The sequence below is a fragment of the Mobula hypostoma genome, chromosome 5 (genome assembly GCF_963921235.1).
Source record: "Mobula hypostoma chromosome 5, sMobHyp1.1, whole genome shotgun sequence".
Classification (NCBI taxonomy): domain Eukaryota; kingdom Metazoa; phylum Chordata; class Chondrichthyes; order Myliobatiformes; family Myliobatidae; genus Mobula; species Mobula hypostoma.
Window position 1 is genome coordinate 163,721,167 of NC_086101.1, and position 18,761 is coordinate 163,739,927.

Sequence of the window (18,761 nt, forward strand, 5' to 3'; positions counted from 1 at the left end):
TTGCACTTTGTCTTTTTCACCCCCTCAGATTCAAGTTCAACTTCATCAGTCACAATCAGGCCTGGGGGCTAAAATACCACTTTCAATTGAAGATGCACAACTATACAGCTCCAAAAACCACAAGAACTGGGCCAAAGCCAGAGCAAGATTTTCAGAAGCCTTCCAACAGACTACAAGTCAAAAGGAAGCAGATACAAAAATAGGTGCAAAAGCTGAGTGTAAAAGGAGGGAGCCAGAAGATTCTACAATTTGAATTTTCCAATTTTTTTAAAATAAAATGTAGACACTAACCCTGCTTTAAAGTGTGATTTTAAACAATGTCTCAATTTCCAGTAAATCACTGCTCTAATTGAAATGGAGTATTGTACATCTTCATTCAAAATGAGGACAGATATTCTTGTAATGAGATAGAAATATTTGTTCTGTATCTTGCAACTGGTCATTTGTATCTTCACATCCTTCAACCAAAGCTTGAATGTTCTTTGAAGAGATGTTTTCTCAAACTTGGGTAGGAAAGGCTGAAGGTTGGTTAAGATGATATCTCTTGGAATTCTCAAAGATCTACCTTACCCTTATCAACAATAAAATGATATAAGTACACTTGATAGACTTAAACAATAAACAAAGATCAAGGTGTGCAGCCTGATCTAAACTAGTAATTTAATACCCAATTGAAAAGTTTCCTCTGCTCTTAAATTAAATCGGGTGGAAATATTTTATCATAATTGGAAAATTAATAATAAATTAGACAGCATCAGGAATAATCATGTAACTCATCAGAAACCTTATGCTGGACAAGGTTAATCTGCAAGACAATTAGTACACATAACATTCCCGATTGTCTCACCAAAGCCTCTTGTAATCAAGATAACTTTCCTCCTCTACATAAATCCTCTCGCAGAAGGCCTTTTTTTGATTGCCACATTGAATATCAACCTCATTCTGTCTGGGTAACCTCCAACCCAACAAGCATGAATAGCAATTTCTTTAACTTACAGAAATTTCTCTCCCCCCTGTCCCTGTCTACTTCCATTCTCCATTCTGACTCCCTTCTTCCCAGCTGCCCCTCCTTCTCCTATTATCCACCCTCTTAATTTCTTCTTCTTCAGCCCTGTACCTTTTCCACCTCCTAGCTTCTCACTTCAGTCTCACCTGGCTACACCTATCACCTGCCAGCTTGTACTCCTTCCACTCCACATACTGCCTTATTCTGGCTTCTTCCCCCTTCCTTTCCAAGTCCTGATTAAGGTTTCAGCTTGAAACATCCTCTCCATAGATACTGCTTGACCTGTTGAGTTCCTCCAACATTTGTATGTTACTTTAAAAAGTATTAAAGTTTTTCACACCAGAATATGTCCACATTACTCTCCACTTGGACTTACTTCCTTCAAGTCTTAATACATCTTCCTCCCAATTTAATTTTCCCTTGATGTTTGTATTGACAAACGAGGAAATTATTTAAAGCATTCATGAAAAGGTATAGGAATCACTGGCCCAGTCAAAGAAAAAGAGCATTTTGGTATGCACTGAGTTTACCTGAAAATAAAGTAACCTGCCTCCTGCAAAGCTATGTACGTACAGCACCTACCTCGAACTTCTTGCTGCAACTACTAGGACGAGTGTGGAAGTCCTTATTGATATTAAAGGATCCAAGAATAAACTTGTTCTCCATCATTTGCTGCTACACAAACTTATTTCACAATGGGTTCTCATTTTAGTACACATTGCAACACTTCTTCACACTTTTATTTTACAGTTTTAATACACTAAAATTCTTTGTCCATTACAACATAAAAGGTTGCTGCATGAATCATGCTTCTGCAAAGTACCAGCGGGGAAAGCGGTGGTTGTCACTAAGTCTTCATTTCCAGAATTTGTATACTGAAGGTAATGTGAATTTACTCTTCAAGTTATTGCAGCTAATGCAGCGCCGTAACAAAAAAAAGCCAATAATATGGTTCTTCCCAAGTTTCTGCACCCTGCACGAGTCTATTGTCCATTGCAGTCAGCCATTTGATAATGGTGGTCCATCAAAATTAATTCCAGGAGTGCTGGTATATCAGGTAATATTACCACACCTAGCACATACAGTTCTTTTGAACACGAGGTTTAGCTGCACATAGTGAAGAGAACATTGACAAAAATACATTTACAACATTTTCAGTATTAGTTGGGTGCCATCCAGAAGGGCATGGAATTGTGGGACCTCGGTATGCCATGTTGTTGCTGCTGCTGCTGACGATGATGTTGATGGTGATGAGGAGGGCGGTGAACAGAGGGCTGAAAGTAGGGATGATACATATTGCGTGACGCATTTCCAGAAGTTCTGTATCTCCCACCTCGTTTATGACGTTCATCTTCTTCATCTGAAGAATCTTCACCATACTGTGCCAATGCACATAGGCTATCGCTAGTCTTGTGTCGCTTATGGCTTGGAGAGATATGACCTACATTTTAAAAGAAAAGAATCCCCAAACACACCCAGAAATCCAAGAGGTATTCAGTATCAAAAAGATTTAGTTTGTGGGAAAGAGAACATATTGTTAATGTTTTAAAATGTTTACAGACAATGCATCGAGAAATCAACAGTACAGTACACAAATGAAGATGTCAGATAAAGCCATGTCAAGTTGACAGCAGCAGGTGATGTCCCATCAGAAACATGTAAGAGAACACAAGACACAAGAAAGGAAAATTAAATTCAGATCAACTGCTACATATTATGTTCAATCTATACCACAATTACCAACTTCACATGACCGTTTGTTAATATTAAACTCTCAATAACCAATGCCTTAGTGATATACAGCATGGAAAAAGGTCCCTCAGCTAACATATTGATCATGTATTAATCTCAGCAGCTTGACTAGTATTCACCTGTTTTAGAAATACCCTAAACAAGGTATAAAGTTGCAAGGTTTAGCAATGAGGCAACTGCAATTAATTCATCCTAATTCAAAAACACCACATCTGATTATGTCTTAAAGTTTAACTAAATTAGACATCTCTTACTTTCCAAAGACAAATTTAACACCATGGCTTTCCAGCTCTTTGACATTAGAAGTAAAAGTTATTATTTATAATAGCTATTATAGGTACTGATACAATTGTTAATAGAGAATCTAAATTAATCATATGCAATTCATTTCAGTGTACATAAAAGCAAACAAAGATTGTTTTAAATGATCAAAATTCCATTTGACAAACCAGTCCCTCAGATATTAGAATCAATATGATACATTCTTACTTGGAGGAAGTGCACTGGAAATGCCGTTATTACATTACAGCTTGGATTTCTGCTACCACAGATTGAAAATTAGTTTCATGAGAGAAATGGAGAAACAGTAAGACATTAAGTAAATGTGCAAGGGAACTCGGTTAGCTCAGCACACTTGTAGATGGCAACAAACTATTAATATCACCAAGGGCAGACAACTGTTTGAAATTTATCAAATATAGAAAATACGACAACTTGCTCAAATATGCTTTGAAATGAACTGCTCATTTAGAACTATTAACAAATCTTAAGATTTCAATGTGTAGTTGAACTTGTGTACATTCAGTATAGTTTGCAAGCAGTAACACTAGAACATATGTTCTCCTCACCCAATTCCATGGATATGTACACTATTACCTACTCCAAATGCATTGAAATGAACTTCAGGGTTGAATAAAAGCTTCTACAAACTGTGATGATGCTCTATATTAGGAAATAGGTTTTCACAGATATAAATTGGAAACAAGCCATCTTTCTCACAAAAAGTAGGGAAGGTTATCCAATAACAATCTTAAGTTAAATAAATTCATTTATATTACAGCACAACTTGATCACTTAAACTAGATTCTGAATTAAGCTTTAAATTTTAGACAAGAATACATTATATAGAAATGATAATTTTCCAAGTTATTTTAACACAACTTACTATCAGAATCAGAGTTAAATTAAGTCACAAAGGCTTATGGCTGGAATATATGTTTCAAATTTAAATCTCAGTTTTAATGCACTGTCCAAAAGCCAGATCACTTATGTTGTTCAATGTTTTTTATTCTCCAATGCAAATCACATTTCATTAAATAAACTGGTACTTTCACAGAAGCGCATCATATTAGTGTTAATGACTAATTTGTCCAGTCTTTAAATTCCAACCACTTTTTCAACTTCCCGAAATACACAATTAACCAATACCACTTTAAACCTTATTAGTAAAGGAAAGCCAATAGACTCTCTGACACGTATAAACCATCTCTAACATGAGAACCTGTACTATTATGTTTACTTGGTTTTGGAAGTAATGCCAGTAATCAAGGAATTTAAATCATCGTCAATAAGAGTTGTACAAGAAGTCAGTCATTTAGCATTCAGCGAGAAAAGTGGGTTGAAAAATGGCAGATAGATATTAATGCCTGCATCACGTGAGGCAATGCACTCTGGGAGGATAGGTCTTGCACAGTGAATGGTAGGGCACCGAGGATTGTGATAGATAGGGTCATTAAGAGAGCTTTTTGCACATTACCTTCTTAAATCAAAATATTGAGTACAGGAGTTATGATGTTGCGTTTAAGTTGTGTAAAACATTCTGCACAACTGTGTGCAGTTCCGGTCACTAACCAACGGAAAATATATCAAAATCAAAAGAATACAGCTAAAATTTTACAGGGATGCTGGCAGGATCTGAAGACCTGAATTAAAGGGAAAGGTTGATGAAGTTAGGACATCATTCCCTGGAGTTTAGGAGAATGAGGGGAGATTTAATAGAGGCATACAAAATAATGAGAGTATAGATAGGCTAAATGAAAGTAGGCTATTTCCGGGGATTTCCGGGGACTTCCGGGTCATCAAGGGAATGGCGGCGTAAGGAAAAGGTCTCTCGACAAAAAAGAAGGTAAACTGCCCCAAAATCGAATTTAGACAAATACTTAATATTGCATAACTATATTAATAAAAGGGGCAAGGATGATGTCTAAGAACAAGAATAAAAAGTCCGCTTCGAAGGCTGATAAACATAAAGAGATGCAGCAAGGCGACGGGCCTAGCTCCCCCACGGCAAGCCAGGACGGAGATAATGAGGGGGAATCGGTGACTCTGTCTTTGATTCTCGGAGAGATTCACGAGTTCCGACAAGATAACAGCAAACAGCTGGAAGATATTAAAGGAGAAATAGTAAAAACTAACTCGCAGATAGATGAAGCCGAAGAGAGGATTGTTGGAATTGAAGAGAAGCTACAAAACGCCGAGGAAGTGATAGCAGAAATGCTGAAGCTACAAGACCAGCTCCAGTAGAAACTAATAGATCAAGAAAGCCGCTCGAGAAGGGAAAATGTGAGGATCTACAGAGTTCCCGAAGGAACCGAAGGTAAACCCGGATTGATGATTCCCTTCGTGGAGAAGCTGCTTAGAGAGAACCTTGATATACTGGCCGCAAAAGACCTACAGATAGAAAGGGCTCACCGCGCGTTGGCACCACAGCCTCCGGCAGGCGCCCAGCCCAGATCGATTCTGATCAGATTTCTCAGTTACAGAACGAAGGAAGAGGTGCTTAAAAGAGCATGGCAAAAGAAAGGTTTCATGTGGAACAACTGCAAAATCAGTTTAGACCACGACTACGCACCGGGGATTCTTGCCAGACAGAAGGAATATACGGAAACACGGAGAGTCCTGAAGGAAAACAACATCAGATTCCAGACCCTGTATCCAGCTCGGCTGAGAGTCTTTTACGACGAAGGGACAAAAACTTACGCTACGGTGGAGGAGGCAACGTTGGACCTGGCGGACCGGGGACTACCTATTAAAGTTATCACCCAACCGGAGTCGCTACTGGAGAGGATTCGGCAGAAGTCGTGGCAGTTAGTGGGGCGAGGACGCTCCACTCGAACCAGAGTGTCAAACTACAAGGAAAAGCTGCAAATATTCAGACGCGAATGTACAGAGAATACAGATTAATTAAGAGAAATGACTGAAAAGAGTAAATCGGACTTAAAAGTAAAATGAAAACTGGTAACTGAAAATAAACTAGGCGGAATAACTTGAATGATAGCAATATGGTCGAGACATAAATAGGAGAAAATTCTCTATGATTATTCAAACTGCTGAGGGCCCTCTAACACAGGGTGAAGATAGAGGTTATCCCTCTGAACTGAGGCGGGTCGGTGCTCAGGCCTCACTGTGGGAAGTCGGGAAAAATTTTCAAATGTTATACGTTCAGAAATGTCTAGGGTGTGGTTATATGTCTTGGTTTACTGTTGAGAAGGGATTGCTTACTGTTTGGTTAGAAAAGGAGAGTGCTTTTTTCTACTAGAGAAAAATGCAAACTGAATTGGTAAAAATAATTTCCTATAATGTTAATGGGGTTTTGAATCCAATTAAAAGAAATAAGATTATGTCTAAATTGAAAAAAGAGAGGGCACAAATAGCTTTCCTCCAGGAAACACATATGAGCCAATCTGAACATGGAAAATTAAAAAGAATGGGCTTTAAGCATATATTTTATTCATCATATAAATTGAGTCACAAAAGAGGGGTAGCTACTTTAATATCAAGTACTCTTAATTATAAACATACTTCAGAGACTAGAGACAAAGAAGGACGGTTTGTAAAAATCACAGGAAGAATAGAACGTACAGAAATAACATTGCTGAATGTTTATGCTCCTCCAGGTAGTGAATGGTCATTTTATAGACACATTTTTGACCTAATGGTCAGTTCTCGAGGGGTAGTAATTTGTGGAGGGGATTTTAATATTAGATTAAATCCTATATTAGATTCTTCAAGAATAGTTACTCAGAATAAACCTCTGACTCGGAAAGTGAATTCATTGATGGAGGAGTTGGGAATTATAGATGTCTGGAGGGAATTACACCCTACTAGTAAAGATTATGCATTTAAAAAAAAAAAGTAGGCTATTTCCACCGAGATTGGGTGAAACTAGAACTAAAAGTTATGGGTTAAAGGTGAAAGGTGAAATGTTTTAAGGGAACATGAGGTGGGGGGGTAATGAGAGTTTGGAATAAACTGCCAGCATAAGTGGTGGATGTGTGTTCAATTTCAATATTTAAGCGAGACTTTGATAGATACATCAATGGGAGGGGTATGGAGGTCTATGGTCTAGGTGCAGATCAATGAGACTAGATAGAATAGTTTGGAAATACAGATAGATATAACTGAAGGGTCTGTGCTGTCGTGCTCTATGACTCCATACATCAGGCAGAGCCTGAAGCTAAATAAGAGGCAACTGAATATCTGAATATGACCCCCAGGAGCCCATCTGAAATATCAGACCATCACCACTATTTCATACTGATAGATTTCTAGGCTCTCCAAGTTAATGAAAAGAACCACAACAATTTCCAACATTTTACTGTCCTTACTTTAAACACTCACTATAAATTTTATTTCTGTATTTTTGTCAGTTCTCACATTATAAGAATCAGAAGCACCATATATTGATTACTTTTCCACCGATGAATAGAAAGTACATTGAACTTACATTGAAAAAGTTGAGTTATATCTACTCATATAAATTAAAAAATTAAGAGCACTTATACTCAGCAGTTACATTCTCAGCTGCAGCTATCTGTGTTGAAATAGCAGACCTTAGGAAATACTGCAATGTGGCTACCAACATCATTAGATGTAGGACATGATAAAATAGAGTTGGCAAATAAAGACAAAAATCCAGTAGACCTTCCGTGTATTGTGCAGCAACAATCTAGCAAGCTAAATACAAGTGGAGCAAACAATCGGTGAGGTTTTCATAATCAATTAGCCTGCCAACAATTAGTATACAGGTTAATATATAGAGGTTACTTAGATTCCTAAAGCACTGTAGCTTACCTGAATATACTCTCTTCGATAGCGCAGAAAGGAAAAAATCCTAATTCTGTTGGGTTAACCCAGTATTTTATTGGAAGATTAATCCTTCATAAATTTGAAAAGAAAAACTGTCTGGTTTATAAGAATTGGTGCAATGGGCCTCACCTTGCATGTTTAAAGAATGTAACATATGCACTGAGGTCTTTGGCATTTCAGAACAATCTCCAGGGCTGGACAGCAGGGGCATCAGCTGCCTAAAAGATAGTAAGAATAATCTGACTCTTGTACTTTGGTCATAACAGGCAAAAAATGTGTGAGCTTAAAGATACATTAAACTTCATAATGAATATTAATTAGCTTGAACTCAAACTTGGATTTTATAGAACTTCTCTAAAAACTAATTATCTACAATCTTACGTTTCAATATTACTAAACCAACCCACAAAACATTTCATGTTTTATTTCTTGATATTCTAAATATCATACTAAATTCTATACCATGTTCTCAATAACCTAACTTTCATACAGCCATACAATTACAGCAAGTTTACTTGCAGTCCTTAGGTATTACATATTCATTTGCATGGTATACTATTTCAATGGATTTTTAAGAAGGACACCCCTCCTTTGGCAGAAAAGTTGTAGCATTAAACAGTAAGTAGCGGGATTGAACTCTTAATGTATAAATTTGTAGATTCCAAACCAGACTCAATATCAGTATGTGCTTAATCAACAAAACAACTTAAGCAGCTTAGCAATGTATTAAAAACATTAGTTCATTGGGCCTGCCTTACTTTTAAACCAGACGTGGTATAAAATGAAGACAATTGCCTGACAAAAATTAGGTCTGCTTATTCTTATGTACCTGTCACTACAACAATTCATGGATGACAAGAAGAAAGTACAGTATGAAATCGTGGTTTAGAATTGGCACTATAACAAATAATTTCTAACATAAATTGGAAATTCAGTTGGGGTTGCGTTCTTTCTTTGTAACCTTTCTTGGAGAAAATGCAAATTGTATTGAATCTATTGGTCATGATTAACAATACTGTGGCTTTTTTTTTAAATCACTAATACCGACCAACAGATACAAAAAACATTAATTAATGGTAACTCGTTATATTGATATTGTTTGCCCTCCAGAAAAAATTAATTACAATGGAATACCGGGCTAGCTCAACCTATACTAGCTAGGCACTCTTAGGATAAAATTTCTGGCATTACACTGGCTAAAAACAAGTGGTTTTTTCCAAGTGCGTTGCACTTCAAAAATGTATCATAAGGTAAAATAAATAGTTTTATGAATTGAGCCCAATAAAAGAGATAGGGAACAAGTGAAATGCTCTGTCTATTTTCCTGAATTTTACACCCAGGACAATGAGACTTAGAAATTAAACAATCATCAGACAGATAATATCTTGCAATTGATAAAGAAATAATTACCTTTCTCTTTCTCTTCCAAAGAGGATGGAATCAGCAGCTATCTTCAACCCAGATCCCATATCCTGACTGCTCCTAGTACCTAGATTAGTCAAGTGAAATGGTCCGTGCTATGAGTAGAAAAAAGGCCACAGAAATCAACAAGCGTGATTGCATACAGAGCAGAAAACAATTTCGATTACGTACACCTATATTAAATTATTTTACTAATAAAAGCAAATTTTCTTTTACAAAATATCTTAGAGCTGGAAGGGAATTAGCGTGGATTTCTACCACCGCTTTTAATCGGACTCTCTTCACCAAATGGAATCACGAAGCAAACAGTTAACAGCGTACATATAAAATTTTGGCTAGTTTTTCATTTCTTGAAATAATTAAAACTCCTCATTACTTGCAAAACTGTGTTCTTCTCTTCCAACCAAGTAAAACTTGACACTGAATATCAAATGAATAGATTGTATGATTCAAAACAAATCAACTTATCCCTTTCCCCTTAACAATGGGCAGGCAAGGGAGTTTCATGTAGCGCCAAACAAAGGGGGAGATGCTCTACTCTTCCCACCCCAGGAAAACCTTAACTGCACCCCACTTTCTGGCAAGCAAATTACAGAGAAAATTCTCGAATCTGAAACAAAACAGAAATGATAGAGAAATTAGCCAGACAAATAGTGTCTGTGGAAAGAGTCAATGGCAATTCCTCTTTGCTTAGCTCTTCCAGCATTAGTTTTTGTCTCACTACCTACCTAACTGTGTGCTATTCGCTCACCACTCTCCCCAAGGCCTTCTGCAATTTTTCTGCACATCATTTTCCTCATGAACATCCATTTTCAATAGTGAAGGCCTAGTGCTGCTGTCTCAGATAAGGAAGGATACAGGTTTCCAGCTTTGCTTTGCAAGCTATTCAGACCTTGTAATCCAAGCATCAGGTTTGGCCATAGTGTGTCCAGTTTACAATGTGAGCCAGCTCCCAAATCACATGGTCAGAGAACAGTGAAAAGATGTTGTGGGATGTTCAAGAAATGTGTCCCCCCACCACTAAAATTGAATTCTAAAGGTGAGAGCAACATATAGACTTGATTTTATAATTTTCAGTTCATCTTAAGAAAGATTTGCAAACCTACTTTTGATCCAAGTTTAATATTCACGTTAAGATGTACATATCTGCAGCAACAGCAGTGTGCTTCAGCAATGATTAAATGCTGGCACTCAGTAGAATAGATTGCTGCATTATTTTAATCTGGGAGGTTTTACCTGCTAGTGCAGCACTGTTAGGCTACGTCACTTTCTCACTCCTCCGTTATTTTTATATATGTACTAAACAAGCTATATCATGTATGGTACGAAACTGCACTGCAGAAGACAGCAAGGCTTTACAATGGATAGCCAAAACTGCCCAACCCATCACCGGCATCAGCCTACCCACCATTCAGAACAGTTCTACAGAAAGATGTCAGAAAAGGGCAAGTAACGAAACAAAGGATCCCACTCACCCACCCTGTTCATGAACTGCTTGTCCCAATCCCCTCAGGGAGGGGGCTAAGTAACATCCACACCAGGACCACCACACCCAAAAACGGTTACCATCCCCAAGCAGTAAGGCTAATCAACACCCCTGCTCACTAACCCAGTCCTCCACCATCACTACTTTACCATTTCATATCAGTCACCTGTGCCTAGCATCACTCTGTACATACAATCAATGTAAATAAACCATCTTATTTATTTAAATTTATTGTGTTTTTAAACAAAATATTGTGTTCTTTATCTTACTGTATTTTTTGTGCTGAGATGGGGCAGAATGCAGGGTGTCCATGTTTACCGATAATACTGAAATAGCTGGAGGGCATGCTGTGATTAGGAATGCAATTAGCTACAAAAAAGTTTGGCTGAATGAGTGAAAACTTTGCAAATCAAGTTTAATTTATGCATTGGTAATAACCTTTAGCTACCACAAATCCAAATGAAGAAAGTTTGCAGATGAATAATGGTGAAAAGGTTCTAGGTTGGCAAGGCAACTGGCATGTTGCCCGTTATTGCAAGAGGGCTGGGCTCAAAAACAGAGAAGTATTTTACAATTTGCAGAGTACTGCTGAGGCCACACATGAGGCACTGTGTTTAGTTTGGTTCCCTTATTTAAGAAACAAAGAAATCATTGCATTGGAGGCAACCCAAAAGAGATTCACTAGGCAAATTCTTGGGATGAGAAGGTTGTCCTATGATGAGCAGCTAAGGAAATTAGATCTTTATTCTTTAAAGTTTAGAGCACTGAGGGTTGTTCTTATTGAAACATGCAATAGCTTTAGGGAGTTTGAAAGGGTAGATGTTGTGATGTTTCCACTATTGGGAGAATCTCAAACAAAAGGACATAGTTACAAAATCGGGGGTAACAAGTTTAAAACAGGGGCATGCAGAAACTTCTCAGAGGAAAAAAATTCTGGAATTCTCTGTCTTGGGAGTTTTGTGGAGGCCAGATCACTGGTGGCATTTAAAGTAATAGATACAGTAAGTTTTTGAAAGATTGGGATTTCAGGGCAATTTCCAACAGGTAAAGAGCAGATGAGTCCTGAGACAGACCAGCCATTATCATATTAAATAGCAGGGCAGACTTGAGGTGGCAGGTGGCCTACTCTTGCTCCTACTTTCTAAAGTTCTCATGTACCATTTTCATTTTAAACGTATGCAGTTAACTATTTTATTAGTTTTGGACATTCTTTCAAAATCTTCAAATACAGAAAGCAATTTTTTTCTTGGTACCTCTAAATTTTAGAAATGGAATGCTGTTCTTAACACCTCCAGCAGAAGGTTATATCCAGTTATATCATACAAAAAGCCAATCAGAACTTCTCTTCTGAATATAATCCCACAGATCCTAAATATAGTTCATTATTTCATATATCTCACCTATTATTTGGTTTAACATATCAAGAGGCCTTTCCCCCCCTCCCCCAAACACATGACATAAGACTATAAAACACAGGAGCAGAATTAGGCCATTCAGCCATCAAGTCTGCTGCGCCATTCCATCATGGTTGATCCTGGATCATACTCAACCTGACAGACCTGCCTTCTCGCCATACCTTTTGATGCCCTGATTGATCAGGAAATGACCAACTTCCGCCTTAAATATACGCAGACTTGGCCTCCACTGCAGTCTATGGCAGAGCATTCCACAGATTTACTACTCTCTGGCTAAAATAATTCCTCCTTACCTCTGTGCTAAAAGGTCACCCCTCAATTTTGAGGCTGTACCGTGTAGTTCTGGATACCCCCATTATACGAAACATCCTCTCCACATCCACCCTATCTAGTCCTTTCAACAATCGGTAGGTTTCAATGAGGTCTCCCTCCCCCCCCCCATTCCTCTAAATTCCAGTGAGTACAGGCCCAAAGCTGCCAAATGCTCCTCATATGTTAATCCTTCATTCCCGGAATCATCCTCCTGCCTACTTTACCACAGACTCAACCTACAAACCTTCTGGAAGTCTTGCAGAGGACTCCTAAATCCCTCTGTATGTCTGATGTTTGAACCTTCTCCACACTATTGTTCCTCTCACCAAAATGTATTATCATACATTTCCCAACACTGTATTCCATCGGCCACTTTTTTGCCGATTCTTCCAACTTGTCTAGGTCCTGCTGCAATTGCATTGCTTCCTCAGCACTACCTACCCCTCTACCTACCTTCATATCATCCACAAACTTTGCCACAAAGCCATCAATTCCATTATCTAAACCATTGAAAAACAATGTGAAAAGTAGTGGTCCTAATACTGACCCGAGGAACACCACTAGTCACTGGCAGCCAACCAGAAAAGGGCTCTTTTATTCCCACTCGTAGTCTCCTGCCTATCAGCCATTCCACTATCCATGCCAGTATCTTTCCTGTAACACCATAGGATTTTATCTTGTTAAGCAGCTTCATCTGTGGCACCTTGTCAAACGACTTCTGAAAATCCAAGTAAATGATGTCCATTGCCTTGCCTTTGTCCACCCTGCTTGTTACTTCCTTGAAGACTAAATTTGTCAGGCAAAATTTCCCATTACATAAACCACACTGACTTTGACTTATTTTAACACTGACTTCCAAGTACCTCGAAACCGCATCCTTAATTATAGACTCCAACTTTCCCAACCACTGAGGTTAAGCTAACTGCCCTATAATTTCCTTTCCTTTGCATTCCTCCCTTCTTAAAGGGTGGAGTGACATTTGCAATCTTCCAGTCTATCAGGACTATGCCAGAATCAAGTGATTCTTGAAAGATCATGACTAATGTACCCATTGTCTCTTCAGCAACTTCTCTCAGGACTCTGGAGTGTTGTCCATCTGGCCCAGGTGACTTATCCACCTTAAGGCATTTTCCTTTGCCTAGCACTTTTTCCTTTGTAATAACAGTGGCACGCACTCTCGCTCCCTGACACTCACGGACCTCTGGCACACTGCTAGTGTCTTCCACAGTGAAGACTGATGCAAAATACCCACTATGTTCATCTGCCATTTCTTGTCCCCCCACCAGCATTGTCTTCCAGTGATCCAATATCAACTTTCATCTCCCTTCTACTCTTTATATACATGAAAAAGCTTTTGGTATCCTGCTTTATATTATTGGCTACTCTGCCCTCATATTTCATCTTTTCCCTTCTTATAGCTTTTTTCTTTTGCCTTTTGTTGAATTTTGAAAGCTTCCCAATCATCCAACTTCCTACTCACTTTTGCTACCTTTTCTGCCCTTCCCTTGGTTTTTATGCAGTCCTTAACTTCCTTTGTCAGCCATGTTTGCCTACCCCTGCCATTTGAGAACTTCTTCCTCTGTGGGATAGATCTAAATGCGCATTGTGAGGTATTCCCAGAAACTTCAGCCATCTCTGCTCTGTCATCATCCCGCCAGTATCCTCTTCCAATTCACCTGGGCAAGCTCCTCTCTTTTACCTCTGTAAATCCCTTTACTTCATTGCAATATTGATATATGTGACTTATGCTTCTCCCTCTTAAATTGCAGTATGAATTCAATCATATTATGATCACTGCCTCCTAAGGGTCCCTTTATATTGAGCTCCCTAATAAGATCTGGATTATTAAACACCCAATCTAAGATAGCCTTTCCCCGAGTAGGACAAGCACAAGCTTCTCTAAAAAGCCATCTTGTAGGCATTCAACAAATCCCCCCTCTTGTGATCTGACACCAACCTGATTTTCCCAATCCCCTTGCATCTTGAAGTCCCCCATTACAATTGTATCACTACCCTTATTACCTGCCTTTTTCAGCTCCCTTTGCAATCTCAGCTCCACAGCTTGGCTACTATTTGGAAACCTAAATATATAATTCCCGCAATAGTTCTTTTACCCTTGTAATTTCTTAACTCCTCCCACAAAGATTCATCATCCTCTGACCCGATGTCACTTCTTTCTAAATATGTAATTCCATCTCCTAATACATATTGAATATAGTTACCCTATATCCAAGGAGCCCTTCTGGTGCATTTGCTGCTCGTTCTTCCGTAAAGCGTCTCTTCTGCGTCCCAGGTGGTGGCATTGGGTTACTGGTACCTGCTGTCTGAAACTGATACTCTGAACTTGACATGGAGAGCGGCATGGGGGTGGAGTTTACTGACTGAACCTATAAAAGACAAATATTTAACTGGAGCAGTTTTTAAAAAGTATCACAAAAGCTGAAAAATACCATGGTCTGGTTTTTTTTTTAAATTAACTATTCCCTAAAACGAAATGGAAGTTCAAGTTCAAGTTTAATTGTCATTCAACCATACATGAATACCAATGAGTGCAGCCAAAGGAAAAAACGTTACTCCGGGGCCAAAGTGCAAAAAGCAGCACTGACTCCAGCTTGGATACCACGTCACACCACCTCAGGGTCTTGTGATCATAAAAAATACACTGAAAAAAGGAAAATAACTATCTTTGTTGACCCCATAGAAAATACTGCAATGGAAAGTGGTACCATCTTACCAGAAAGAGCATTAACAAGGCAAGTGAATTGGGATACAATAGTAACAGCCATGCTTCAAGCTATAAAAACACTTCTACACACAAAGGGGGGGGGGGGTTTAAATAAGATTTTACCAGAAAAAATTGAAATAACAATCTAAATGTTAAAGAATACTCCCAAACAGACAAAAGCAAAACTAGCAAAAATTTCTATTCACGACAGTTTTTTCTAGCAACTCATTGATACACTAAGACTTTATTTCAGTGTTAATTCACTGATGTTATACAAGTCTGTCTCAGTTACGTTTTTACCTGTTGCAAACTTGTTGCGGGCTGTTGCAGAGGCTGTGGTGTATAAGAAGGTCCTGGCATTGGCTGTGGCATTTGAAAGCTGTTCTGTGATCCTTGATTCACAATCCCTGATACCACTTGGTTCTGAGCCATCTCTGTAGGCATTGCAGTAGTGTACGACGTTGGAAGAGGCTGCCTAAATTGCTGCGTAGTAAACTGTGGATTTGTGTTTGTAAATGTGTAAGGGACAGATGTCTGAGGTTGAATTGGATATGGCTGTGATGTCATCACTGGAGGTAAAACAGAAATAGGATTCTGGACGGGACCAATACCTGGAGACGGTGTCACCATGGAATAAACTGTAAAATATTGAAGATTTCAAAAATAAACCATGTTAAATGTTGCCACGTGATCAAAATGTGTTTTATCTAATTAACTGGTTAAGATCACAGATCTAATACACCAGAATTTGCCTATACAGAAGGAATTTAAATGATGTTCAGCAAGAGCGTTATCAGATTCAACCTTTCCTCATTAGGTATAATCTTCTCAGTCTGATGCAGCTATATTCTTTTTATACTAAAGATCATAATTGATCATAGTTTCCAAATGTGATTTGACCAATTTTCGCAACTAGCTCAATTCTATCCTCCTGTATTGCACAGTGCGATCCTGGCTGCTCTACCATAAACCTATTCTCCTTCCCACAATCATTTCTTTTGACTCCATTATTCTCAAAGAAGCTTATCAATTGCCAGCCCTTAACTGGCATCCTCCATCCTAACCCTAACTTGAGTGAAGGCATTTCCCTCAAGTCCTAAGTAACTATGAACCCTAAATGCAACTCTCCAGACAAAAAAAAGTTCTCAATATACATTTTACCATGTCCCTTTCATTGAAGTGTCTAAAATTATCAAAATAGCCTCTTCTCCCTTCTAATTTTTATAAAATACAGATTTATTCAATATAGCCTAACCTCACTGGAGTGCTGTCTTGTCTCAGGAAGTAATCCTCTAACTTGTGTGCCTGATAATTATTGCCTGACTTGGTAATACAGAAATGACAATATTATTTTTATCCTTTAAAGTTTGTACTTCAAAATATACCTGCTGGTGGGCCCATTCCTGTTGTAATCTGGCTTTGGTATCTGGCATACTCTGCATGTACCTTAGGGGAAAAAAAAATAGCATTCACCCTATATTAGTTTGTAAATGAATGTCAATATATGCATCCAATCCTCTGACATTATATACTACATTATATTAACATTTTGGTAAAATTCTGTGTATAGAGTGGCTTCACTAATTCTTCCTGTTTAAGTATCGGCATTATCAGTCATCCTGTGTTTTGAATCATAAAACAGTAGATGCCTTCCCACATCCTCCCCAGTGTCCCAGTGGGGATGTGGGAGTTAATAGAAAGACCATTATACTTCTATTAGGCATTGTGGTTGTTTTACTAACATGAAAAGAGAACTAACACTTCCGTGCAGATAAGAAGCACTTGAGGGAGAAAAAGTTGATAACAAGGGGTGTGAGTGACCAGGTGGAAACCAAGATTGTCCACGTGACAAATACTGTTTGCTCCCATCTAAGAAAGGAGGACGAATATTTGTTAATCACAAGGAGGGGTGGGGGAAGAAAGGTGCAATAGCATTTCTTCTGAATACAGTATTACAAGGTGCTTTGCAACATTCCAGAATTGTAAAAGGAAAAAAATAGAGAATTTAACTTGACAAATAATTCTACATACCTGATTTTAAAACACATTCCATACATGCAATGTATCAATACTATGTAGCACTTCAATCTAACATACAAAATCTATCTTAAAATTACCTTGAGTACATTCTTTCAGGTACAATTGCTTCAAGCTTTTTCATAGTTTCCTCAATTTCCATTTATTTTACCATGGCTATAGTCTGTTACTGCTAGCTTGTTATAAGTCTCAGGGAATAAAGCCTGTGAAAAACCCATTTGCAAGCTTTTTTTGTCAGTATCATCAAGCTGGTCAAGCCCAGAAAAAAAAACAGCTGAAAATTATCTAGGAAAATTTAACTTTATCCAGGAAGCAATGGCACAGAAGAACACCTGTACAGACAACTACAGGTCTGTAGATAAGTTAGAGGTAGTCTCTAATCTGCTGCCTTAAATCATGAATACATATACACATACAAGAATACATATAATAAAAATCATTGAGCCTTTAAAGCCACATCTGAATCACTTTCTGGCCTCTAATGTCATTTTCTTGCTTCTAATACCATACATGCAGCTCCTATAATGGACTGCTATTGAAAGAGCAAACTGATTTGGTTGGCCTCCTCAGCCTATGCCTATAAAAGCTAGTCATTCTTACGAAGAAATACATACAGAATCTAATTGCTGAGTCTTTACAGATAGCACAATTATTGCAGCAACCGTGATATTACTTACTACTGGGAGATACTGCAACCAGATAACTCTAAATCTGACACAGCAATAATAAACACACACATTTAACCATGCTTATCGTGAATAGTTCACAAGAATAATGAGAATATTACATAGTGTTATACCCTGGCTCAGAAGAAGAGTTGTATAAATAAAATCGTATTTCTTAAGTGAAGTTGAATAAATTGATAGGTGATTGTTTTTTTCCAAGTGCCGAATGCAATTGTGAAAGAAGCAAGAAATCCTGATTTTACAACAAAATCCTTGCCTGGAACAGGGATTCACAGCCAAAACTTCTAAGTACCAGCAACAAAATGAAAAGCACTTCATTGAGGAAGCGCCCTGCGAGGCCTCAATTATCTTCAATAACACAAAGTCTCTGAGGCAAAACACGAAAGGAAATTTACTGCTGATTACCACCTGTCAGCTATTGAATCATAAGCCCTCCATATTAACCATCAGTCTCGAAGCAGTACCAAAGCAAGGAAGGATTTAGAATGACTCCAATGGATGACTTTTACTTTCTGTCATCTAGAATTCTTAGGTAACAGTACTTAAGAACCGGCAGAGTTCTAAAAGAATCTCAGCAACACAAGGAATAAATCTATTTGGTTAGTCTTCACCAATATATCCATAGCCAATTTCTCTTCCCATAGCAGTAATGGAAAGAGTGATCACATCAGTCTTTGTGGAAATAGTGACATCTTCACACTAAAGACATCCTGTTAGATGACACTTCCACCATGGCACCACAGCACCTTTACCCTCAATGAGGGAAAAGCCCATCTTTCATTTTCTAAAGCCTTTGTACTGTACTTTACCACAAGGACTACAGCAATTCAAC

The 18,761-nt window shown here is 38.2% G+C and overlaps 2 protein-coding genes across 7 annotated transcripts in view; one reads left to right on the top strand and one right to left on the bottom strand.

Moving 5' to 3' along the window:
• Positions 1–1,653, top strand: part of aggf1 (angiogenic factor with G patch and FHA domains 1) — an 82,213-nt gene extending 80,560 nt beyond the window's left edge. For 2 of the 4 annotated variants that reach the window (XM_063049300.1, XM_063049299.1), the window contains one exon: positions 29–1,652. In XM_063049300.1, coding sequence (XP_062905370.1) covers positions 29–253 — 225 coding nt within the window. In that variant the 3' untranslated portion in view covers positions 254–1,652. Of the gene's footprint in view, positions 1–28 lie in introns of all 4 variants that reach the window. The other 2 variants (XM_063049301.1, XM_063049298.1) reach the window with 1 other exon arrangement.
• Positions 1,654–1,720: 67 nt separating this feature from the next.
• Positions 1,721–18,761, bottom strand: part of LOC134347129 (KH homology domain-containing protein 4-like) — a 63,733-nt gene continuing 46,692 nt past the window's right edge. For 2 of the 3 annotated variants that reach the window (XM_063049302.1, XM_063049303.1), the window contains 6 exons: positions 16,592–16,652; positions 15,507–15,844; positions 14,704–14,868; positions 9,257–9,363; positions 7,976–8,064; positions 1,721–2,447 (listed from right to left, as the gene is read on the bottom strand). In XM_063049302.1, the coding sequence (XP_062905372.1) occupies positions 2,167–2,447; positions 7,976–8,064; positions 9,257–9,363; positions 14,704–14,868; positions 15,507–15,844; positions 16,592–16,652 (1,041 nt within the window). In that variant the 3' untranslated portion in view covers positions 1,721–2,166. The remainder of the gene's footprint in view (positions 2,448–7,975; positions 8,065–9,256; positions 9,364–14,703; positions 14,869–15,506; positions 15,845–16,591; positions 16,653–18,761) is intronic. The other variant, XM_063049304.1, reaches the window with a different exon arrangement.